The 25,789-nt window shown below is 34.8% G+C and overlaps 1 protein-coding gene across 7 annotated transcripts in view; it reads right to left on the reverse strand.

Moving 5' to 3' along the window:
• ULK4 (unc-51 like kinase 4) overlaps window positions 1-25,789 on the reverse strand; it is a 246,624-nt gene that overhangs the window by 166,033 nt on the left and 54,802 nt on the right. For all 7 annotated transcript variants that reach the window (XR_010069883.1, XM_063325376.1, XM_063325375.1 and 4 more), the window contains 4 exons: window positions 20,693-20,854; window positions 15,936-16,118; window positions 9,924-10,051; window positions 3,252-3,385 (listed from right to left, as the gene is read on the reverse strand). Coding sequence is in view for 6 of the 7 variants with exons in the window: in XM_063325376.1 (XP_063181446.1) it covers window positions 3,252-3,385; window positions 9,924-10,051; window positions 15,936-16,118; window positions 20,693-20,854 (607 nt within the window). In the remaining variant the exon portion in view is untranslated. The remainder of the gene's footprint in view (window positions 1-3,251; window positions 3,386-9,923; window positions 10,052-15,935; window positions 16,119-20,692; window positions 20,855-25,789) is intronic.

Consider the following 25,789-nt stretch of genomic DNA (forward strand, 5'->3'; position numbering starts at 1 on the left):
ATTCTGTTCCTATACCCTGAAAATATTAAAAGCCAAATCCTGTCTTGAAAGAACACTTAGTATATTTTTTTTCCCTAAGGAGAGAGCTGCACAAAACTGTAAAAGGGAAATCACTTAGACATTAAACAAATAAAGGACAGGATTTGATATTTTATACAATTTTCATGCCAGAAAAGGCCCTTCCTTTCAGAGTAAGTCACAGAGTTTATTCATGTTGAATAATACCAATGCTTTTCTTCTGCTCCCATGGAGTTCAATTTTCAACATAAGCAGAAATGACAGAGCCTGGCACTAAACTAGGTTGTAAAAATACGTAGCCTTAAAGATTTGACTCGTTCTATAATACACTGCTCAAGAAAAATAAAGCATTGCCTAAAACTCTCCAAATACATGAACCGAAATATTGCTTTTTCTTCAACACACTTTTGTTTTGAATTATTCACAATACTGTAATTCAACAAGACCCCTCTGTGGTTAGCAACAAATAATTTACTGAACAATCTACTCTCTTTCTACGTTTTAAGGCCTATATAATCATCACATTTGCCAATTTTGCAGTTGATAAATAGGTTGATATCGTTCCTTTACTTTTTATGATGATATAAGCAACAATAAGCATGATCTAAGCAATTTATATCTACTTCCTATAAAATACATTAAATAGTATAAAAGCAGAAATAAAATTACTTTCTTATTACAACAACTGAAAACTTTTAAAATTATCCACAAGATTAACCATTTATTTCATTTGTTTAAATGTATCTTTGAAGCCAATTTCTCCAACGTGTTAATCTATTTGGTTTATAGCTACATCTGGTGGAAGAAGATGGGATCAGTAAGGAGCTTACATAAATGCATATTAAAAAAGCCAGCAAGGATTAATTCTAAATCAAGAGTTAAACTGCTTTTAACTGTTCCAGTTTGCAAATCTGGTTATTTTTCTTAGAAGCCCATAGCTTTTACCTCCTCAAGAAGGACATTTTCCTTCGTCATACTCACAGCAATAAAAAGAAAAGGCCTTCTGTCAAATGTGGACAAATATGGACAGATAGCTTAATCTTAATAAAAACAACCAACACACAAATCTAGCTTGGAAAGGAAAACAAAGTATAAAAATTATGCTTGATACATCAGGTGTTAATAATGCATTGAATTTGCACATCAGTAGTAAAAAATCCCCACAGAATACATGTTAAAGCAATTGACAGTTTATGTGTTATAAAGATAGTAACTATATATTTGATGTATAGTACTTTCAGGTTCTGAGGCAATATCAGGGTCTACTATATTAGTTACATAAAGTGCATACAGACAGTAGGAGGTGAATTTCTGCCTTAAACATTTATGGTCTAAGACTTACATGCCCTGAAATATAGCCAATATGTGAACTTGATATTTAGTTGGAAAAATGTTCAGGTATTTGCAGCAAGGCAAAAATTTGCATTGTCATAGGAAATTTCTTTTAAAATAGCAGCATGACATTTAGGTCTACTGAGCTTTGCAGTGCTACCATTTCATTTTCAATTTCTGGCGATAATGTAGAGAAGACGAAAAATAAATCAGGTATCATCTCATCAGAAAATAATTTTATGAAAAAAATGTTTTATCATTTAATGACAAAGCACACACAGTCAGGGTTGGTTTTGCGCCCTTTCTTTTCTTGAATACTAACAGCATTTTCTTCCCTGTCTTCCTATTTAGTTTTCTTACTCTATTCCGTGGGAGATCTCACATGCCAGAAGTTTTAATAAGAATTTTAATGACAATTCATACTGGCCACACCAATCTCATACTTTCTCCTTCTTTCCTCCTTGTCTCCTTCTTCCTCCCTTCTCCCTCTTTCCTTCCCTCCCCCTCTCTTTCTCCATGTCGTCTTCCCCTCTGCCCTTCCCTCCACTCAGTTCCTTTCCTTCTCCCCCCCCTCCTCTTTGCTTCCTTTTCTTCCTACCCTCCTCTCTTCACTTCCTCTCTTCCGCCTCCTCCCAATTCCCTTCCCTCTTCGTCCCTTTCCTCCCTAACTCCCTTCACTTCTTCCCTTTCTTTCTTCACTTCCTCCTAATTAACTTTTTCAAACAAAAGCCTCATCTTTCCTCATAAAACATACAGCACAGCTTTTTCAAGGAAAGACAATCCCACCACTCGTACTCATCTAGGGTAATTTCTGTGACATTTCTTTATTCAATATCAACTCTATGTTCAAATTTCACCAACAGATCCTCCATAATTTTTCAAGATTTTATCCATTGCTTTTGTACAAATGGCCAAAATTCTCATCCTGTTTCATCACCTTCTCTTAACTGAATCCACAGACTCTTGAGCTAATTTCTTTCTACTACAGTTTCTTCTCTGGTAGCCCAGTGAGTCCAAATTATGCCCTACAATTTGCAGGTTTTGTCCTATATGTGTGCATGCCTTTCTCTGTTCCTTCTGCAAGTCCCCTCTTCCCCAGTATGTCAAGTATCCGACTATGACAAGTTTGAGCATATTCTGTGATGACAGGACTTTAGCTGCTATGTATGCTTAGGCATATACGTTCAAAGAACATATATGAATAGCACAAAGTTCAAAGTAGCTTTTTATCACTCCAAAGGCTCAAATACTAGTGAAATTTGAGCAGATATTCACAAGATTGTCCAAACCAAATGCATATCCTTGGCACAAAAGCTACTTTGCTGAAACTTCAAGTCCTTATTCCTAAGTATAAGGGAGGGGCTTAAGTAGCACTGATGTTCTCTCAGAGAAAATCCTTCCATCTTTCTTATGTGTGAGCAAATCGGTTTCAGACATCTAGAACAACTGAAGTATCTAGGCTGAAATTTTCCAGAAAAAAATTTCCTGAAGCAAATACTCAACATATAAGTTTCAGTGTAAGTGATTAACACGCACTCACAGATATGCCCTGTTGCACCTCTCCTAGCTCTGCGCTTTATGAGGCAAATTTACTCTCAGGTTTTGCAATGTTTGGAATATCTTTAGTACATTGATAAAACTTCTTGTACACTTGGGCCTCATTCCTGACTGAGTTGATAGGGCTTAGCATTCAACAAATACAAAACATTAATACAGGAAATCATACATTCCAATACAAAATATCTGATCATGACATAACTAAGAAACTTCATGAAGCTGGCACCATGCAAACTTTACTTAATCAGACAATAGAATCTTTCCACCTGTACATGCAAGGAGATATTTTTTTCTCAAGGGATTAAGCAAAGGTAAGATTTGTTCAGTTAACCAACTGAATTTACCTAGAATTCCTGGCAGCTCCCGCACAATGTGATAGATGAGAAGGTCCAGGCATTTTGACAGGTATTCACTGCCGCCTTGCTGCACTTTTCCTGGTGTGGTCTTTCTGCTGTCTCTTTCAATATACATCACGAGTCTACATTTAAGCAAGTGCAAAACATTACCTCTCATAACAAAAAAATGACACCATATCTCAAAAATACTACTGAACCAGACATTTCTAGTATCTGTGGTTACAATCAAGACGATACGTTAGCTTTGGCTCTGTAATTTTGTTGAGATTTTAGACTTTCCTTTCAAATAAATAGATTTTTAAAATACCACAAATTACTAAGTCAAGGAATGAAGAGGAAAGAAACCTTAAGCTACCATAAGTAAGTACAATTCTACTAGTTTAAACAAATATACGATGCTAACATAAGGAGCGAATCCCACTGCAGACTTAGAGAGACTAATTTTAACATCCACTTCATTTTGAAATATATGAGCAATCTGAGCAAAAGACTAAAGACATTAATTTTCAACATATAGGAATTCCAAAAGCAAGAATAATTTAGGTCAATGTAACAAGAGATCAATCTTTCAGTCAAGAAGAATCATAATACAGCCTATCAAAATGTTAGCACTAGTTAGAATGACCATATTGAAAGAGATAAAAGTCCAAACTAGCCTTACATCCTTTCTCTAGAAATCTAGTGTTCAAGATTCCTAAAGACAAACTCAATGCTTACATTCTAACTGGTAAGTGCTCTGTAGCTACACTGTTCTGCAGAATTACACTTCTCACAGTAAACTATGGTAAGTGATTTATCAGCCATTGGCTAACTTACAAGAGATTGTTTTATTAATGCACCTGTAACACAATGCTTCAGGCGATATTTTAAAATGCTCATTCGAATAGACAGAAGGGCCAGATTCCCCTTTAGGGGCATAATATTGACATCTTTGTCTCACATTCGAACTCCCTGTTGGTGCAGTGCAAAGAACCATCAGTCTCTGGTGAGTGAAACCCATGCTCTGGATTTTAAGAATGTACTTCAGTGTTATTTTGTGGTGTTTTTTTTAATACCCTTCTTATAGTCAATACTCTTGTATAGAAGTATGAAAATAACTTATTCAAATTGCCTCAAGTGTACACAACAAAAATGCTGGTCTCACAAGCACAAAATTTTATCCTAGGAGGTCTGTAATTCCATCAAAAAGCTGATTTACTCAATGAAATAAAAGCTACCTATGAGTGCATTTTGCAGGATTAGGCCTCTAAACAATGCGAGATTGTTATGGAACACTACAACTCACCTTACCCTTTCTGAACTGTGCCACAGAAATAAAGATAGTGATAAATCAAAATACCCGTTCAGTAACAACCTTTCAACTCTGTAATAGTCCAGACAACCCATTCAGCTGCACTTCCCAGAGACTATGGAAACATCTTTTATTTTTCTTGCAAACTCTGGAAATTGTGTTAAATTACAAGTAATTTTGATTTCTCTGGTAGAAGAGAACTACTTAAAAATTTGACATTATGCTTCAAATAGAATTTTCCTTAAATAAAGCTTTAAGTTTTTTAAATATAAAAAATTGAATGTTGAAATAAAAATGGTATAAAGCCCTCTAGTCTTTCCAGACAGACAAGTAATTTTTATTCAAAAACTGTTTAACTTTGAACAAAAACATGACAAAAGAGCAGAGTTTGTATGGATTTTTTTCTTTAGGAAAACACTTCCATGATTTAACAATCATCTGAGTCTATATGGAAATATGTTTAGATCTGTTTAAGGTTTTACTTAAAATAGGCTGAATAGATTTCAACATGAATTAGAAAGCTGTGTTATAGCTGGGGGAGGAAGTGGGTTCATTTTTTAAAAGCATGTTCTATTAGTTAATCACATTAGAGAAGCATACAAAGTATGTTCAATTATTCTGAGACAGAAAGTTCATGTAAACTCCCAAGGTCTCTCTTTTTGTGTTGTCCTTCCCATCACAAAATTGTCTTTCACATAAAGGTTTTCTAAAACTATGCACAACAATTTTTTCCCTGATAGTACTATTTTCCCTGACAGTACTACAACATTGTCTTGAGAAAATTGTACAGCTCCTTATACAGGCAGGAAAGCATTAGTATCTCTACTTTCCTTCGACAAATTCCTCAGTTATATGTAGAACAATTCATCAGTTACTTTTATTCCCTGAAGAATGTCGGTCTTATGTCTAATGGGCAAAACTAGGTCTAGGAAATACATTTATTCAATTCATGTAATGCACATGTTTGTCTTGCATTCAACGATACATGAAAAAATACGCAGGTGTTACTACAAATAAATTAAATATCACGAGGAATAAACTACTGTCTATGAATCCAGGTTTGATTTCAATAAAATTTCTTCAATTATCTGTATTACATGATATAGCCAGCAAGGAGCTTTTATAGAAAAAAAGCAAAACAACCCAAGTTTTCTGAGACAAGATGTGAAGAGTGGAGCCAAAATGGGAGAATTGCAGAAAGTTAACAGTCTTGAGTAATAGGAATGAGAATGAGGTCTACTCCTTAAAAATAAGAAGAACTGTTCACTTATAAAGATGATCAAAATGAAAAAAGACACGATTTAGTCAAAATTCAGAAGACTCTGCAAAGATGTGGTAAAACGTGGCCTTCAAATACACAGAAGTGACTGTAAAAGGAAAAAGACTACATTGTTTTCTGTGCTTAAACTGTACAATTGAAATTTCAATAAGAAAACAACAAAAATTTTTGAGAGTTAGGAATAGCTAACAACTAGAATTGCGGTCAAAAAGAGGTCATGGAATACCCATCAATTTCCACCAATCGTTAAAAAAAGTTTCTCAAGCATAACAGACCTTGACCTGGATCAGAAGGGTAGATTCTGCAACCTCTCAAGCTCTCTTTAAGAAATGTTTTCTAAAATTAATTTATTCCCTTCTATCAGTGACATTTACCCTCAACCCATAAAATCAGTTTTAGACATCAATAAGGTTCAGCTACAACTTTACCAGCATCTCAACAGGGGTAAAAATGCATGCAGCCACCAGATGACTGAACCTAAAAAGCAGAAGGTCTTTCACTAGCAGTCTTCTCCCTAATTCTCCCTTCAATTCCCTAAGTTCACAGAGAATGACAGACCTCCAAAAAACTAAAGAATGTCTTGCATGCTCTGAGGCCATAAATAGTCCATTTAGCCCAGCAATTCAAGGAACCTTTTCTAGTCAACAGCTGCTAACAGAAAAGGATGAATATTTTTAAGGGATATTTAATATAGATATATTGTTTATTTTACAGAGATACAACACTGGATGGCAGATCATTCTAGTAAGAAGGGTCAATCCCTATTTCTCCCCTTCTACGCTTTTTGTTTTTTTTTTAAGTTTGATACCAGCTTGCTGGGTTTTTTCTTGAAATCACTGACTTGCGTAACTGTTTTCTCCCACTTTCCATGTCCATGTTTTCCCATTTGACTGCTCACCAGACTTCTCCATTCTTTTTCTGACTATTTTTCTAGGTGAATCTTAGACACAAGAGGCCAACAGGCTATGCTAGATGTGAGATTGTCAGAGCTCTCCAGGCAAAGTTTTTCCTTTGAGAGCATATACAAGATCTGAAAAATTTAAAAATATAGGAGGTGGACACATAAGAGAGAAAGATTTTGCTCTAAAGTTATGCTTTTGTGCATAGTTAGGCTTTTGCAAACTGTGAAAGTCTGTCAGGAACGCTACCTTATCTTTCCACAAGTATCCACCTCTGCAGACAGCAGAAAAAAAAGGTCTAAATAAATTCCTTAGGGAATTTATCCTTAGTTCAATCTCCAGGGCAGTTCACTCTATGAAATTTTCTGAAACTATTTAGAACAAGAAAGAACAATTCAGTGAGACGAACTGGAAATTACTACTAGTTCAGAAAAGGGTGAAATTATAAGTCTCAACAAAACTTCAGATTGTATCCCTCTCCTCATTAACAGGTGGCCTGCCTTTGCAACTCATGGAGAAAACAAGGAGACTAGAAAACTCAGGGTGATTAGCAAAAGAAATGAATTTGCACATTGTAAGCAAACAAGTGCTATTTCAGCCTAAAAAGTCTCATATCTTCTCTACCTGTATCACACGTGGAATAACAAAAGGTATGTAATGAACTACAATGAGACAGCTAGAAAAAAAGAGTAACAGGCGAATGGATCAATGTTGAGTGAAAAAAAATTCACTTCAAAATTACATTTTACATATATACATATTTACATACATATATAAATGCATTTCATCCATAGATCTTGAAACCTCAAAGTATTTTGTAAAGTCCTAGTGGAATTTCCTCGGTGACATCCATTGTCAAGCTCTTGAATTACACAGTCCCACTACAACTAATGTCATAATTTAAAAATACGCTATGCCAAAATCATAGAATTTGTTTGGGTTTGGTTTTTAAAAAAAAAAAAAAAAAAAAAAACAAACACAAAAATCTCTGCAAAGGTACGTATAATTTTTATAACTAAACTAAACAGAAGACTTTTCCAATGCCAGGCTGAACATTTAACTTGAAGCTGTAGAGATATATGCAATGTTGCCATGAAACAGTTATTACTGACTATTTTATCATCTGCATCACATCCTTTAACTGATGGCACACTGAAAAATTGCCTTATATTGATTATCATAAACAGATTTTATTATCTAAAGCAATATAAATCCTGTTACAGGAATAAGCTGCAACTGCTAAAGACAAACCAATAAGTAGAAATTATGTACATTTTACTACGTATTCTTTATATTTCTCAAATCTAACACATTCATAAAGAGAATTTGTGTATATCAAACTGATTACTGATTACTGTACTAGCAATTTTAAATTTATGAGTCTTAATTTTGAAGTAACTTTTCTGTCACAGAACTGGAGACATTTAACTAAAACACTCCAATAGGAACTCAACAGTAGAAGTCAAAGAATATCTCTACTGGGCTTAATAAAATTCCTCCAGAGTTCAAGATATTGTGAAAGTAGCTGTCTCCACATATAACGGGTCATTTCTCCTCTCTCGTCCTGCTGTAGCCATCTTACTTTCTGGATGCAAGAGAACAGTTTTAGTCTAGATAACCTATCCTGCCTAAGAGATACAGTGTTCACTGAAGAACAATTATAAAGAAAACATAAATCAAGAAAAACAGTTTATCAATTCAATAAAGCTGCTATAAGCTTTGCCTATTATTTTACCTAATGTGTTATATTATGTATTAACCCCTAATCAGCTCTGGACAACAGCAGGATAAAGCCAAAATTCGCAATACAAAGAAACATCCCAAATTCACAACACATTCTCTTCAGAAAGGCTGCTGATTGGAAAGCATTATAAATAAAGAGATCAAATGGCTGATAAAAATTATTAAAGTTCTTCTCCTTCACATAAGATCTTAGGTATAAATAAACAAATAGTAACTGTCAGTACAGGACTTCTGTCAGACATCTCTCCAAACACACAGCTCTGTCCTACGTGCTATAACAACCATATGAATAGCAGCAGTCATTAAAAATGTAACCATTCAAAAAGTCACTTACAAATCAATAGAGACACTTTGCACTAACTAGAACACATCACCTGATAAAACATTTCTGGAAGTATAAAAAGATACCCATGAAAAAGAAACTTGGATTCAGTACTTATTCTCTATGATCTACAAAAATTGAGGTATCGACAGATTTGTAGGTGAGTGGAGGAGCATATAATGAAGGACCCCACAAGATGTCCTCTCACAATGGCTTCATAGTATAACTCATCTGTTGCTTCCAATCCATCCCTTTAGGTCCAATGTATATGTCTTAATTCTTCACAAACATGAATATAAGATACAAAGGTTTATTTGCTGCAAACGTAGTTAGATTTACAGCTACCCACAAGCCTTATCTTTTTCACTTTCAGTTCCAAACCTGCTTTACTCCAATATCATAAAAACTGGGTTTACACTACACGTTGCTGTTCTTCATAATGAACAGTAGAAGATATAAATCTCAAATAAAATTTCTTCCACTTTCTAACAGAGCCGAATTTCCTCTTGTCTGATATGGGAACATTTTTGTGCCATCAGAAGACACAAAAATTCAAGTAACTATTCCACTGTCAGTCAAATATAATTTTAGATCAGTCATTCCTTGAAAAGTATTTTAAAACATAGAAACAAATAACATATTTCATTTAAAACTCACAGGAATTCAGTGATCATTATATAAATCACTGCATCACCACGTATAGGCAAGAAATATTATTTTATCTTGAATGTGGCTATACTGAAAAGACTATGGATTGTACCACACCCCAAGATGAGGAAGGTAAATGACAGACCTTTTTATGTTGCTTTCCCACCATAGCAACAATTCACTGTTGCAGTATTTGTTTTGCCCGACCCAAAGCCAAATCTGCTCCTGCTAATGGTCACTGGGACCCCAAGTTACTTTAAAGGACAGTCTCTCCCTTGTGAGTAATCATTACCTGATGACCCCAGACAAGAGAGAACGCTTTTTTCTTGATATTCTCATGAATAAAAGGATTCATATTACACTGAAAATAGTTCATTCCTAAAACACTGGCTCAAAAATACCACACATTTTAAAGTACTTGAGGTACAACTTCAAAAATAAACACTACATCTCTGATTATCTTCCATTATCACCTTACCTTGCTTGGCAACTGAGTAGCAACATCTCCCTGTTATTAATTAAAACTTGTAGCAGGACCAGAAAGGCCTTTGCTCGAATAAAAGTTGAAGGACTTTCAAGTAAACGAGTAACTGTAGTCACAAAATCCTTGGTGGAAATAAACACAAACACATTAATATTATTTAATATTATTTTACAGAAAAAGCTTACTTGCACTGTATTTTAACACTGTATACGTTTAAAATTTGCTCATTTTCATGTGCATTCTGTATTAGCAAGGTACTTTCCATGTCACTCACAGAAAAAAAAACATCTATAAAACACTACTAAATAAATTCTATCCAAGACAGACTGGCCCAGTGCAAAGCTGCTTTGTACATCTTTTCAAGAGCTGCAACAAGTAAACACTATCCAATGTACTATGTCCAAAATGGTACAAAACAAACTTTGAAATATCATAGAACTTAAATTTTAAAATGTCTTACTTTAAGGATAAACATAGCTTATTTTAATTATTTTAAAAGACAGAAGGATTTTCAGAATACATAAATATTTCAGCACAAGTATGATTAAATGGTTACCTACTAATTCCCATATATGCAGGAAGATTAAAAATAACACCTTTGTTGGATACAGCCATGTCTACATCAGACCCTAAATTATACAACAGATGCTCCAAATAGGCAGCAAAACTGTTTCTACCTTCTTTGATTGTACTTATCTAACCAAACTTTATTTTGGCTTCATGAAGTGAAGAACACCTTTTCAAGGAACAACCCAAATTAGGACTTTGAAAGAAAGAAAAAGGATATACCGCAAGCATTAAGGAGCCATGACTTTCATAATCTGTTTTCCCTTCCTATGATAAACTCAATGTATAAGATGCTAAGATCCTTGCTAACTCCTTCCAAATGAAAAATCCAAATGAAAGAATAATTTTAAAAGTTTAACAAGGATAGTGAGAAAAAGAATAACCACAAAACATTTCTCTTCAAAAGTTTAACAATGGTTAGCTGCTTGGATTATGAAATCACAGCTTTCTTCTTTTTTTCTCTCTCTCTCTATTTTGCCCTCTATATTGAAATAATTTTCTTCTCTATTTTCTGGAATGTGGCCTGACATGTGGAAAGATGTGAGATTCATGAGTACTGCCTCAGCTTCCAAGGGAATAAAACTGAGATTCAGTGGAAGGAAAAAAGAACTCTCATATTGAGGATAACAGATTTAGGTATTATGAGTTGTAAAGAGCGTAAGATAAGGATCATTTATGCTCTGTCCAACAATATATTGTAACTCCTGATGAACCAAAGAAGAAAAAAGAAAAAGAAAAAGCCACAGAGTATCCTGCACCTCTGAGGAATTAATATACCTGCTACTCATCTGTACTCTTCTATGAAGACCAATTACGCTATTTGGTTTAAAAAAAAAAAATAAAAAAAAATCTGTCTTCAAGGATGGCCTTGCTGGCAGCAGCAACAGTAGTTTTGGATCAGCTTTTGATCAGAATGCCTTGTTCTGAAAACACAAACCCTACTTCAAATCTCTCTCAAAAAACAAACAAAACCAAACCCCTCCCCCCCCCCAAAAAAAAAAGCCAACCCAGAACTAAAAACTGAGCCTGAATTTACAAACTGAGTCAATCAGCTCTATCCAAGAATTAGACTGGGTGCAAATGGTCTCATCAACGGAAACTACCTTCAACCATTTGAGCTGAATTCTCAAGGGAGGGACACTACAGAATAGAGGGATGTAGCGTATGCCTGCATGTTGTGTACAAAGTTTAAAATCCTGCTGTGTGACATACCCAGTATTATTCAAATTCCCTCCTTTGCTGACACAATAACTGAAAGGCAACTTAATTGTCATAAAACTGAAATGTAATTTGTTAGAGAAGATCTTTGCAACATTTAACTATATCTCTTTATAGAGGCTGGAAAAAGAACAAGAGTGTAAGAGACGGTCAAGAAAGCATCAGATTTTACTCTGATACCATTTTAACAATGTTTTCAAAAGCCGTCAGCATAGACAGTAGCTACAGAAATTCCAGAAAAACAAACAAAAAAATTACTCGAGAAGTGTTTTGTTGTATTTCTGTAATTTAATTCATAAACCGAAGAGTTCCTCAATCTTGTGGTTAATAAGCATAAAGTGTGTAAATTTTCACGCTTTAAACACTTCAACAGCTCATGGAGCATGATTTGTAGCTCCTCCAGTATGAATCTACAGCAGTAAAGTTCTTAAATTACAGACTACTAAAAGCAAAGGTTGAAATTTTACTAAAGTGGGGTTTTGTCGGTTTTTGGGGTTTTTTTTGTGGGTTTTTTGGTTGGTTGTTTTTTGGGGGTTTGGTGTTTTGTTTGTGGTTTTTCTGGTTTTGTTTCTTTTTGTTTGTTTTTTTTCTTTTGTTTTGGTTGGGTTTTTTTTACAAAATTACTCAAAACAACCAAAAAAGTTTTTATGTTAAGAAAGAGTATACAGAACGCAACACTGTCTGCTAACATGAATGGACTTGATAGACCAAGCACAGGGACACCATAACAAAGACATATGCAACTACAAGCCAATGCACATTTGACTATTTTTAGTCCTCATGCTCTGGAAAGCAGAATATTTCAGTGTTACATGTGGGGGTTACCATGGGTTAAGGCAACATTCTCAATTAGAATCAGCTGCATCAAACTTATCTGGAATTTTCTAATCATCTGGCTTAAGAAATAAATGTGACATTTTGGAATTTGCTTTTCTGGCTGATCTGAGGATTGCAAAACAGCAACAGTTTACCCAAAGAAAATCTGAAGCACATCTTTGCTGACCTACAGAGCTCAATATAGAATCATAGAATCATGTAGGTCAGAAAAAACCTTTAAGATCATTGAGTCCAAAGCCAAAAATTGCTGAAATACCATCTAATACATTAATTATTAGTTGTTTCACCGTTACACTGTTCTTTCCTCCCCTGCAACTGTTTGATGTATCCATGGAGACTCTGCAGGGTAAGGACACTCTTTTCATAGCAAGTGAACACATTGTCGACTGGAACAAGATCATGATTTTATATTGGATACTCTTAGTAATACTGCAAAGCAAGTTTAAAACAAATCTCAAAAAGCAATGATATTTTCAAATTGGGTACACAAGGGGAAAACCTTTAGACCACTATTTCACTATACAAGAACTGAAGTTTCAATAGCAATCATTTCTTGTGTTGTTACGTATTTTCAAACTTCCTTTCTATGCATTGCAAATGCCTCCATAACAGTGTAACTTAAGACTTACAAAGATTTTGTTAAAGACATTTAGATCCTTTTATTAATTCATACTGATAACAACAAAAACATCAACATCTGAGGTAGCTACTTGTCCACATTCAGGTACAAGACAAAGAATTGAAAAGAGTAACTGAAATATGAGGACAACGTTTATAATGCATTTATAATGTTTTTTTTCAGTGCCATAATTGGAAATGACCAAGGTAAAAAGAGGCTATGGCCAATGGTGCAGGGAAGCGAAGAAACAATGCAGTTGTGACAACATATTGCTGTAACTATTTGAATCATTTTACTTACCAGTGCTTGAGAAAAAGAAAAACCCAAATAAAAAAACCCATCCCCATTATCTGGCCTCCAGAAGAACCTAACTGCATTCAGAGTTATGTGACTGGTTTCCACTCATTCAAAAGAGAATCTTAACAGCCAGCTGAAAGTAATTAGCAGTGGTTTTGTTTTTTGTCTACTGCTATAGTGCGTCAAAGATTTTTGATTTTGAGTTCTTTTCCACACTTTATTTTAAAAACATCATTTCGGCTTTTTTTTGTTTCCAAGACAAGAGACTAAAATAGAAAGGCTCTGCATCAGACAGGGACAAAAACCAGTCCCTTCTAGCTATTGTAGCGCTCTGACGATTTATACTAGAGAAGATGACCACAGAACTGCATTTCTCCTTTGTATTCTCTGGCTTTTACTTACTAACAGGTTTTATCACTGTTCTTGAAGGGAGTAGAAAACAAAGGCAGCCTTAAGTCATGTAAGCTAAGGGAGTTTCAAGATAACATATACAAAGCTAAATGATCTCCATCTGGAATTTATATCTTTAAGCATCTTTTAATATGTTGGTTTGCAGCTGTATTAAAAGAGAGTCACAACCTTGTCACTACCTTCTGTATAGCATTGAGGTCCATTTACGTATTAAGCTATAGTATACAAGAATTCTATGGAAGGCAAAAACTTTTGTAGGCCAACACTACACACTTGGTTGTTTTTTTTCCCTTCTCTCATGAAGATGTCATGCTCATGTAACATTGAAAAGGGCATTGATTATTAAATTCAGTTTTCAACAATAAAGTATTATTATTCCACGTAATATGACAGTACCTGGCAGTTCAATTCAGGAGCAGGATTACATTTTTAGATCTTATTCAAGAAAAATAGAAGTCTAGTTTCAGCTTCCAAAATCCTACTATCTAATTTGAGCAAAATAGACATTCTATGAGATACAGATTTATCCAAGCTGTAAGGCAGATACAGTTACCAAATGTGGACACATGCAGTAGAACTAGACCCTATATGCCAGTTTTTAAAGTGCAATGTTTTTTCAGTTATGGCTTTGGGTAATATTCCCACTTTTATCATTAGTTTGATATGTGCTGGTAAAAGAATGTCTATATTTGCCTATATTTAAAGTTTCTAATCAGCAAAATTGCAACACTTGCTCTCAAAACACCTATGACAATTCATTAATGATTAAGCAGCAATTTTAAACCCACAAAGTGTCAGCCATTGCTGTACCGCATAACAACAAAATACTTTCTATTTTCCTATAACTAGTTGGAGAACTTCAGAGTTGATTATTTTTATAATGTCAAAAAATTGATTAAAATAGTTCGTAAGAACTGCAGTATCAGAAAGGGAGTCTTTTTAGCAATGTAAGTCTATAAACAAGAAATTCTTCCCAGAAACATTATGCTGTAGCCACCAACTCAGTAACGTGCACTATTAGAAAGTGCAACATTAGAGGACAATTTGCCACCTGTTAGTGCTGTTATAGTGGAATCTGTGGAAAGCTTAAGGACAGCTAACATGCGTTTACAAAAACACACTGGCAATTTTGACATGGAACAGAAATGACTTTTAGGAAAAGTGGGCGATTTCAGGCTGCAAGAAGGGATAGGTGGAAAACAGTAGATTATTTTTTAATTTAAACATTGTTAGACAGTATGTATAGAAACCAAATTAATCTCTCTTGACTAAAGCCTAATAGCTTGTTATAGTCAAGATGACTGTCAGGTTACAGCATATATTATAAGAGAGTATTTGATGAAAACACGAGCTAGAGTTCCTATTTTCTTTGTGATTTTTATTCTTTCCAAGCAGAGGGAGATTACTTTTGTTTATGAAATGTGCAGACTTACTGCCAAAAAAATAAACACTATTTCTCTAAACACAAAATAATTTGGTGATCAAAATAGAAAGCTTTTAATCATCTCTTCCAAAAATAATATTAGACATAAATTGAATCAGTAGTTTTATTCAGTGACACTAAAAAGAAAACCTTAGGTTATTAAAATGCTAATACCCTGCAAGATATTCCACATGGCCTAAGGTCCTTTAAAGAGAGCATAAAGTACAGCTTTAGATTCAATCAGGACACTTGTTAATTTCTCTTTTAAATATCTAAGAGAGCTATGTCAAACAGTTGTCCTCGTGCATTCCTTATTGTTTTTCCTTAGGGCCATTATCAGTTACAGTCAAGCTAGAGTTTTCTGAATTGACTGAATTCTAGCTGCAGTAGCAATTTATATACCCATTAGTACCCGCTCTTGAAGATCTGTGAGAAAGAAAAACTATACACCTCGTTGTTTAGATTTTAAGCAAATAAAAATATAAAATAAACACATTCCTCGTTTCCTGCTATTCAGATGCGTAGGTGTCACTGAGTTCAGCATTTTGAAAACACAAAAACACTCCTAGAGACAACTTTAACTTTCCACTAGTGAAATTCCATGACAGTAAATAATACTAATCTGAAATCAAACCTTTTCTTGAATCAGCCTCTGTAGATGAATCCCACATGACAACATGGCTGAAAACATGGTGAGCATGTACTGCTGAGTTTTGCATATTCCATTTGCCAAGGAATTTAGTACAGCTGTTAATCCCACTTTTTCAATGACACTCTGGAAAGCACTGGGCGAGTAACGAGTAATTCTGCATAAAGCCTACGAAAATGGAAAAAAAAAAAAGACATTTTTATTTAACGGGATTATTAGCTCAAGAAAAATAATGGAGAATAAAACCAGGTGGTGATTTTTCCAATAGTTTAGGAATATAGAGAATTCATACAGTTTCATTCATACAACAAATATTAGGAGTAAAGGCTGCTTGTTTTTAGAGACATGGAATTCTTCTAAATGTATTGCTATACACTCCATACAGCTGAAACTGAAATATTTGGTACACCAACATTAACATCGAACAGAGACACATTACTCTTTCTCTCTAGAGAACAATAATTATGGTGCAGCGTAGTCCATGCTTGAGTCTTTTATCAGTATAGAATGTAGGTAGCATCAGATAGCAATGTACCAGAAAGGAGGACAGTCATCAGAAAATACAGAGATGGCACACACCACAGAAATTTTGGTCTCCCGTAAAGGTGGACGTCTTTCTTGTCTTTCTCTGCTCATGGAAACCATAACCTGTTATGTAGTAGTTCACTATCTAAAGTCTATCTTTAGATCTAGATACTACTTTAGATCTAGATACTTGTTAAGGACAGTGTTTACTATAGTAAACATGCAAACTATTCTCCAAATGGTTGATTTACAAATACCAGCGATTAAACCAATTCCAACAGAAAATGCAGACACTGACTGTACTCTAGTGAAATGAGCACGAATCTGTTCAGTGTATACTAACTTAGCTATTTCATAACAAAGATTAACAAATGACTTCCAGGGTGGATTCATCTCTAAGTCAACATAGCTTTTCCTTTTGGTACCTCTGGAAATGCAACATTCAAGATACTGTAACCGACTTTGTTCTCTCCAGATAAAGGAGATAAGACTCTTTAGACATTTAAAATCTCATTTTCTTTGCCTTGAATGTAATTTTAGGATAGGAAAACAGATTATGTCAATTATTTGATTCATATGAAAATCTGATTTGGTTTAAGGGGAAAACTTTGAAGGCAACTTTATTCTGTGAAAAGTAGGCTTTGTTCTTTTCAGAACAGCTATATTTAGAAATTGCTGCTTACTTGGTGTACATTCAATAGCGAGGTCTCATTTAAGAGAAACTATAGTCAATTACACCCACAGAATAGTAGCATCAGAGAAAAGCTTTCCATGTAAGAACCTCAGAAACTTTCCGGTTTACCAGTGCCCTTAGAAACATTACTCGAAACACGCTATTACAAAAAAAAAAAAAAAAAAAAAAAAAAAAAAAAGGCAGGCATAAAAGACAATAAATCAAGAACTTATGATTTTTAAACAGATGTTTTATCGATGCTGTTCATCTACTCTGCTCCTGTTCTGCCTTGTCCTTTCTGGTCCAGGAGCCGTATCAATTGCAGCCTTTTATTTTTCTTCTTCCCCCTCCCTCATGCCCCCCTTTTAAAACGCAGATACTCAATCTCTGTTTCTTAGTAGCGCAAGGATGTAGCAAGGATTTCCCCAATAATACAATCCAGCCCTTCACTTCTCATCTGAGTTCTCAAAATGAGTGAGCAGGAGGTATGCGCATTCACTAAACATATCCTCAAGGGTGATATTACCAGCGAACCGCTGGGACCTAGAGACAGACTGTGTCAAAGCGACATGGAGCTACCTCGGCGTGCTAACGTGATGTATGCAGACTTGCCAATGCCTTAGCTTTGGGTGACCATTGCCACAGGCCATCAGATGACCTCCAGGCAAAACTGGTAAGAAAGACATGGCTGTCTTCCAGGATCACATTGCGGTTTTGGAGACAGCAGGAAAGCTCCAGCCCACCAACAGCCAAGGGAAGACGCTTTAAACTCCCATTAGCTTGTATGTCACAGAGAACTCTGCTGTATGAGTGAAACCAACACTTCAGCAGAAAAACAGAAGATAGAGTTTAATGGGGGATAGAAGACAAAGTATCCTAAATCACTTCAGGAGATCCAGTATCTGGAGAGAGCAGATGGAGGTAGGTCACACGGTGGTGGAGCAGGAATTGGGAACCAATGAGGAGAGGTAAGAGTACAGCTCACACCATCATCTCTCAGCAGCAGTCTTGGAACAGGAAATGATCCCAGTGAGGGTAAGGCATTGGCAGAGCCTCTCCTGGAATTGGTTTCTCTGTCCTTGCTCTCTGCACAGCCTTAACCAGCACCTTTTCTCCCAGCAGCTCCAACCATGAGCATCATGATCCTTATTGGTCCCTTGCAACTTAAGATATTCTATGATCATCTATGCCCTATCCATTGCCTTCTGGTCTTACATGCCATACAGTGGCTGGATAACATTCACCCTTCCAGGATGTACTCCATGACTCTCTCAAGCTTGAGAATTAATGCATTAATGTATCTCTAATACCCAAGTCTCTGAAAGAAGCTATTCAGCACCAATTATTTACAAAAAAAACAAACCCAAAAACAAACCCCCAAAAGACTGTGTTGAGCTTTCCCAAATTAGTTCCCACTTAAGTAGCTTATGTTTTGTTACTCCTCCTCCAGCACAAAAATCCATCTCTTAGAAATGAAACTAAAAATTATTTTTTTAAGAAAATTAAAAAACTTTCAGTATACTGGAAAGAAAACGCTATTCCTGCTGCCAAGCTTGTCAGAATGTCACTTTGACATCTCACAGAATTATTTCTTCTCCGAGTCTAGTAAAATGATAAAAAGATATAGCTTTCCTACAGGCAAAATCTGTGATATTTACCTGAGGCATGTTGGACTCCAAAGTGAGCAAAAATACTGAGACACAGTCCCTGTTTGCCACCTCTGACAGGAAGGACAAGGTAAAGTGTCGTTTTTTCACTCCAGAGACTGAAGACAGAGAATCTTCTTGATATATTTTTATTATTGATTGAAATAATCATAAGTAAAATTCCACAGTGCCTTACTGCTGATATACTTTGCAGACAGCCTGCTAGCTCTAGGTAAGGATATGACACATGTATTTCTTAACAGAAATGTATTTTTACATGTGAATATAGATGTCAGTCAAGAATAAATTCTTCAGGATACATTCAAACAAGGCAGGAATGACTGCATAATAAAATACAATAGGACACTGATGATCTCAATTTATGTGGTCATGCAGAATAAAAATGCCTACATATCCATAGCAACAATTTAATGAACATATAAATTGTACAGTGCAATATAGCTGGAGAATACATTAGTATTTTACTTTAAAGATTAGTATGTTACTGAAATCTCTATAAACTTCACTTGGTAAGAGGTCTGCCTGTGCTAGATTTCAATACTGATTGGTTATTTTTTTCTAAAGTTAAGATTATATACCCAAATACCCCAGCAGCATTAATACATAACCATGATTTATATCAGTCATTGAATAATAAATCCAACAAATAAGTTCACCCTCTAGTGTTTCACTACAAAGCAGCAAAAGGATTAGAGTACCACCTTAGTGTATCCTACTTTAGAAGCTTCCTTGTCCAATTCACTTCATGTGCAGTATAAAATAATGAAATCTCAGACTTCTGATAAAGGACACAATCCCCAAAACAGTGGAGGGGAAAATCCTCTATACATACCAGTTCTAAGACTAAGTTTGTACAAAGAATTTCAGATGCCACAGAACAAAGGCTACTGTAACATATATTTTACTAAACAAGTTTACTGTTCTAATAGGTCAACATATTTTCCCAGTATTTGAGCATTTTATTTCCCAGACATGACTCTGACAAAACTACACATTCAGGTAAATCTTTAATAAATACATATCTTTTTAAAAATTATAAAATTATTTTACCACTTATCTCTTCAGTCACACTTCAGATATATTTTTAATTCTCTCTCTACTACCACCTCAATGCGAGATGCGTCTAAGTGCATACCGCTGCAGCAGAAACATTACCATTTTCCATCTGGCAAGCCAACAGTAAACTCATTAGTGAACCTGAGCTCTACTCCGGAAATGAGCATCCAGTTATCACACTTCATTCAAAATAAGTCAACCTATTGTTCAGTTCTAAAATATTACCTGTATTGGTGGGTAAGGCTTTTGTTTTGTCAACCAAAGATATGGTTAAACTCACTGCACTGATAAGTATTTTCTACCTCACAAATCTTTTTGTTCCACATCTGTTTCTTGCATGTCATAGCTCTGGTTGTCTTATTATCACCCTATATTAACTTACAAATTCTGGGCAAAGACTAGTCCTGACAATTTTATGAAAAGTAACATGATAATTTCAAATATGTCTTTTAAGCAAGTCTGTGATAAAAACATTAAACACTTTCAATGTAAAAAAAATAATACAAAAAAAGAAATTTCAATTTTTCAAGAATTCAATCTATTCTTTGAAAGATTTAACTTTTGAAACATAACTCATGATCACCAGCATAAGAAAATACGTGTTCCAGAAAATGATGAATGGCAAGAATTCTTCATAAGCACTGGATTGTAATACATACATATTTCAATTTCAGAAAATTTGTACATGTATTTTAATGTAATCTGAAATATAAACACACATACACACAGAAAACATGCTCAAAAACATTTCAGTTTCAATTCAGAATGCTTTTTGAAATAAACCCCAGAACATTTCTGTATCACAAAAAGAAATTCCTTACCGAAACAGCAGTAATCTTCAAAGAATCCAGTGTAGAATGTGTGAAAAGGTACCACAAGACAGGTCCAATTTCTCCTGTAATAAATCCTTGTGCATGGCAAGAGAGAGTAGTGCAAACATTTTCAATGATCTTTGCTGCCATATGGTTCACTGCCCGGTCTTCCTATGGGATGGAGAGGAAAGGAAAACTCATATGGAAATGTTTCTAATTTATTTTTAAAATACTGCCTATGTCCATGTTTTATTCCCTGTATATTGTCATAAAGTGGTTTCTTAATTTTGATACTTGCCAAAGTCATTTCATAGGAAACCTCAACTTGTGACAAAGTTATGTTTACAGATCACACTTCCCTCCCCTTTCTCTTCTACTGCAAAGACAATTTAATACAAGCATAATTTAATACAAAATCTTCCACTTCCAAATGATCGCTCCAATTAAATGTAGTCACTAAAAAAAGAAAAGGTTTTGTTATGTTAGAGGTGTCCCCTGACCAGTGCTTTATAAATGAATGTCTGTGTATCAAAACTCATTACTACAACAGGCTCTGAATAGCAAGATTATGAGACATACAGTTACATTAGGAAAAATGAAATTATTAAACTCTTTTTATTCAGAAAGCCAGCAACTCTGTGGGATAAAGAAAAAGCCTTCTTGCAAGTCAAGTTATTCCATAACTCCCTTCTCTTCCTCTTCTGAAACAGACAATCCTGACCAATGTTTAAGATAAACCATTGAGTCTCATGTACTACATCAGTTCCCAAATTTCTGTAAGGGATTCTGACTCCTTCGTATCTTTAATACTAATCCAATCATTTTATCTGCAAAATTGTTTGTGGAAAGCCACTGTACACGTAGCTTTAATATCTACATAAGACTATTCATAGTATAGTGTCTCCATGGAATAAAAAACATCATGTCGGAATAATCACGAGCCATCAGCACATCACGAACATCACATGGCAGCAGTTCTTTCTCAAGAAAACTGACTGCAGTGGAAGCTTAACTTAATACAGATCACTTGAAAGCAGAGTCTGTACTTTCTCTCTCTTTCTCTTCTTTCCCTCACCTTTCTTTAGTATATCTTTTTTTTTTTCACTCTGCTTTCATTTAGAAGCAGAGTCTTTACTTTAACAGAACTGTAAGATTCATTGCTGGTGGTTTTTTGGCTGTGCAATGCCTCACCTTATCTCAGTCTTTAACTATGAATAAGCGAAGTCTTTCAACAATGTCTTAAATGGTGTTCTTGAGTTCAGCAAGAGTGAATTTTAATATAAGAAGGACAACCAATTTAATTCGTCAAGTCTCATAGCCTGGCTTCACAAATAATTCATCATAATATCTAATTGATTTCTTTCTTAAACTAATCTCCACATTATCCTACTAACCTTTGGATTTCTGACATTTATCTTCACAATCAGAACCACCAACAACTGTGAGCAATGATAATGAAACCTTTCAGAAAGCTGTACAAAAGCCTTCCAGAAGGGGAGAACTTATACTTCATTAAAAATATATTCAATATCCACTCTTCCTTCTACTGACAGGTATTCTAAAATAGAGACACTGATGTAGAAATATTTGGAAACTCTAGTATAACACTGTTAAAAAAAAAAAAAAAAAAAAAAGCTGTGTTTATCATTTTCATGCTAATCCTTCCTGTTCTCCCAAAGAACTGCAGCTCTACTCAAAATACTTAAAAGAAATACCAAAGCCAATTCCCATCTAAACCAGTTACACTATTTTACAAAACTCTACTGATTTCTGCGGTCTTCCTCCTGACTTGCAGCCATGAAATCAAAGAGGATTTAGGCTTCTCTTGTTTTACAGTTTTTATTTCTGCAATATATTGTATCATTTCAATGTATTAAAGACCTAAATACACAAATACACATAGATGTTCATCAAAATTAAGTTTCTCAAAACTTTTTATAAATAATGTCAATTTTTAATCTTTTTCTGTTAATTATACTTCTGAATTTCAGGGGGTTTTGGCTGTTGGGTTGTTGTTTTTTTTACAGTTAAGGTAAAAACACATGGATTTATCAAACTGACTATATGCATTTAAAATCAAATCCATAATTGAAATATTAATAGTCAAGTTAAATCACTCTATGGCGTGATTACTAGGAATGTCAATTGGGACTCTACTCCTACTTTAAGCAGGCAGAAATGCTTAATAAATGCACTATAATCCCATTAATAAATCATAATCAAAGCATTATGCAGCAGATAATAGTCATTATGAATGTTAACAGATTTCCAGATGAAATTACAGCTTTTCTTCAAAAAATTTGGTCCTGAGGATGTGTTTTATTTCCTTTCAGCCACAGCTGAGACGGGTTACGCCCTGTGCCAGAGAGTCCTGGTACTTTGTCTGGAGGAAGGTCATGTATCGTCACAGTGCTCTAAAAACTCAGTGAGGCTGTCAGAGTAATTCCATTTGCTGCCACCTGAGATGGACTATCCCAGCTCCTCTGGGATCTATTCCTGAACACCATCTAATTGTGCCATTTTCTGCTTAATTAGCTCTCTGGAAGGGAAGCCTGACCTAAACTAATACTTGGCCTCTTAACTAAAGGAGTCATCCTGTGATGTCACCAGGACATAAGCTATGTTAGTGAACAGAAATAGATCTTCAAGATATGAGTAAAGCAGTTCTATGTAACAGTTAACCTCTGTCCATGTCACAAACTGCATCAGATCTGAATCTATGAATAGAACTGTATCAAAAAAAAGCACATACTCTACTTTCACTGGGTTTAGATTTCAACTAGTTTTATAAAATGCACTTAAAGATAAAGCTCCTATTTTTCAGTCATGTTTAACACTTGCAGATGTATCTGCTTCCAGTTAGAGTCATGGACGCTTAATGAAAATGAGCCCTGAGTGAGAAAGCAAACACCAAAAGGGTAAATAGATGTAAACTGCTAAAAGAGAACTTCTTTTAATCAAGTCTGTCTATTCCAGTTGGGGGGGGGGGGGGGGGGGGGGGTGAAAGCAAAAAGCAAATCAAAGTCATCAAAGAACCTAACTTCATTTTTGGGAGTAACTGAACCTACTGGATATCTTTATTGATTGTTAAAAACTTAACAATGCACTGGAAGTTTTGGAGGCACTTAAGATACTGTCACCACATGTCACCACACTAACCGTTAGCGTGTCACCACGCTAACCAACATACTACCTAAAAATAGTATCATTTCATTTAAAGGTTACGATAAAATATTTTACGATCTTTTTTTATATTATACTGTGTATAGATACATACACTTGAGTAAAAGCATAATACTGATAAAGAAACATTGGGAAAGCTGGAAGACTCAGGAAGTAACACTGTATTCCATCATTATTCTAAATCAACTTCCATACACTTCTTCCTTTAATCTAAGAAGACAAATTAAAAAGAAACTACAAACATAAATTAATGAAGTAAAGCTGTATTATCCTAAGCATTCATAATTATAAGAATTAAATCTTAATTTGGCAACAATTTGCAATATAAAGCCTTCACAGAGAAGGATGAACATGTAGAAATAAAAATTTTAAATACCTTTTGTGGAAAAAATAAAAAATTCTGCAGTAAACTAGAGAACTGATATCTAAAGAAGAAATTAAAGTGATAATGTATATGATTCAGACTATTACTTTACAATATAGGCAATTCTGTCAATAAACTAAAAAACTGATGTCTAAAGAAGAAATTGAAGTGGTAACGTGTATGATTCAGACTATCACTTTTACGCTATAGGCAATTTTGACAGTAAACTAGAAAACTGATACATAAAGAAGAAATAAAAGTGAGAATATATATGATTCAGACTATACTTCTATACTACAGGCTGTCCTACCCTTTCTGAGGAAATAGTTATGATTTTATTCTCCTCTCCCCTCCAAATTCACTGTAAAGGAACTGCTCTGGCTAAGAATATACATTATAAAACATACTGCCCTATATTATATATTGGCAAATTTTTTTTAAGTTATCCTTTATTATTAAATTTCTTCACCAGTTCAGAACCAAAACTCTCAGACTTTTATCTTGCTCCCTCATAAAGGAAGAAGTCCATATGAAAGAGGGAAATGTGTATTATATAGCTTCCTGGCAAGCTCCTATTTATTAAAAATATTGCTTATGCAGTACCTTGCACATACAAGAGAAAGAACATTATCCTTTGTAACTTCATTCACTATTTCTGATTCAAATACGTTTGCCACATGCCGTGCTTTAAAATGAGAGGATTACACACATTCTAAAAGCCATATACAGCTAATAAGCTACAGCTGCATGTATAATTTATCCATGCAAGTGTATTGCCTACCTATTTTTTTCCAGGTTCTATGAAGTTACTACTAAAATTGCATATAATCATGTACCTTATATTTACACGCCATTTGTAAGCAAAAATGGACAGATACCAAGCACCTGAAAGCTTTTTCAGTGGTTCCTCTCTGCTTTCACACAGGAATACTTAAAAGGAGGTTTGCACACAGTTTCGGACTCCGCTGTCTAGTTTCAGTGAAGGACCTCATCAAAGCAACATAATCTCGACTAAATCGGACAACAAAAATTATGAGACATCAAAAAGTAGTTTGGATATGAGAAGGATGATTAGTTACAAGATGACTATGAGGAAAAAAAAAAAAGTTTAAAAGGAGGATGTGAAGGAAGGGAGGGGCAAACATAAGGCAGAAAACAGTGGAAGCAGAAAGGTGAGAGGATTGACTGGAACATAAGTGTGAAGAGGGGCAAATGTAAAGCAGAAACTAAAGCTGAGATTTCACTTAGTTAAGATTAGGTTGAACCTTAAATGTGATAATGAAAAGCAAAAAAAATATATGCAGAGTCAATGAGGCGATTCGAGCAAGAGACAGCCTGATACATTTGAGGTGAAGTACACAAGGGTAACTTTAGCAAAGGAGTTTTGAATAAACTAAGTTAAATGGAGGAAAGGAAAAGGGTAGCCACATTAGCATTAGGTACTTAATATTAAATAACTTTCTGAAACGAAAAGTATCTTTCATGACTGCACAACATAGGAAGTGTAAGAACTAAGCACTTTCGCTGTAGAAATCAGGACCCTGCTATCTTAGAGACTG

Source organism: Chroicocephalus ridibundus, chromosome 2, assembly GCF_963924245.1.
Source record: "Chroicocephalus ridibundus chromosome 2, bChrRid1.1, whole genome shotgun sequence".
Lineage (NCBI taxonomy): Eukaryota > Metazoa > Chordata > Aves > Charadriiformes > Laridae > Chroicocephalus > Chroicocephalus ridibundus.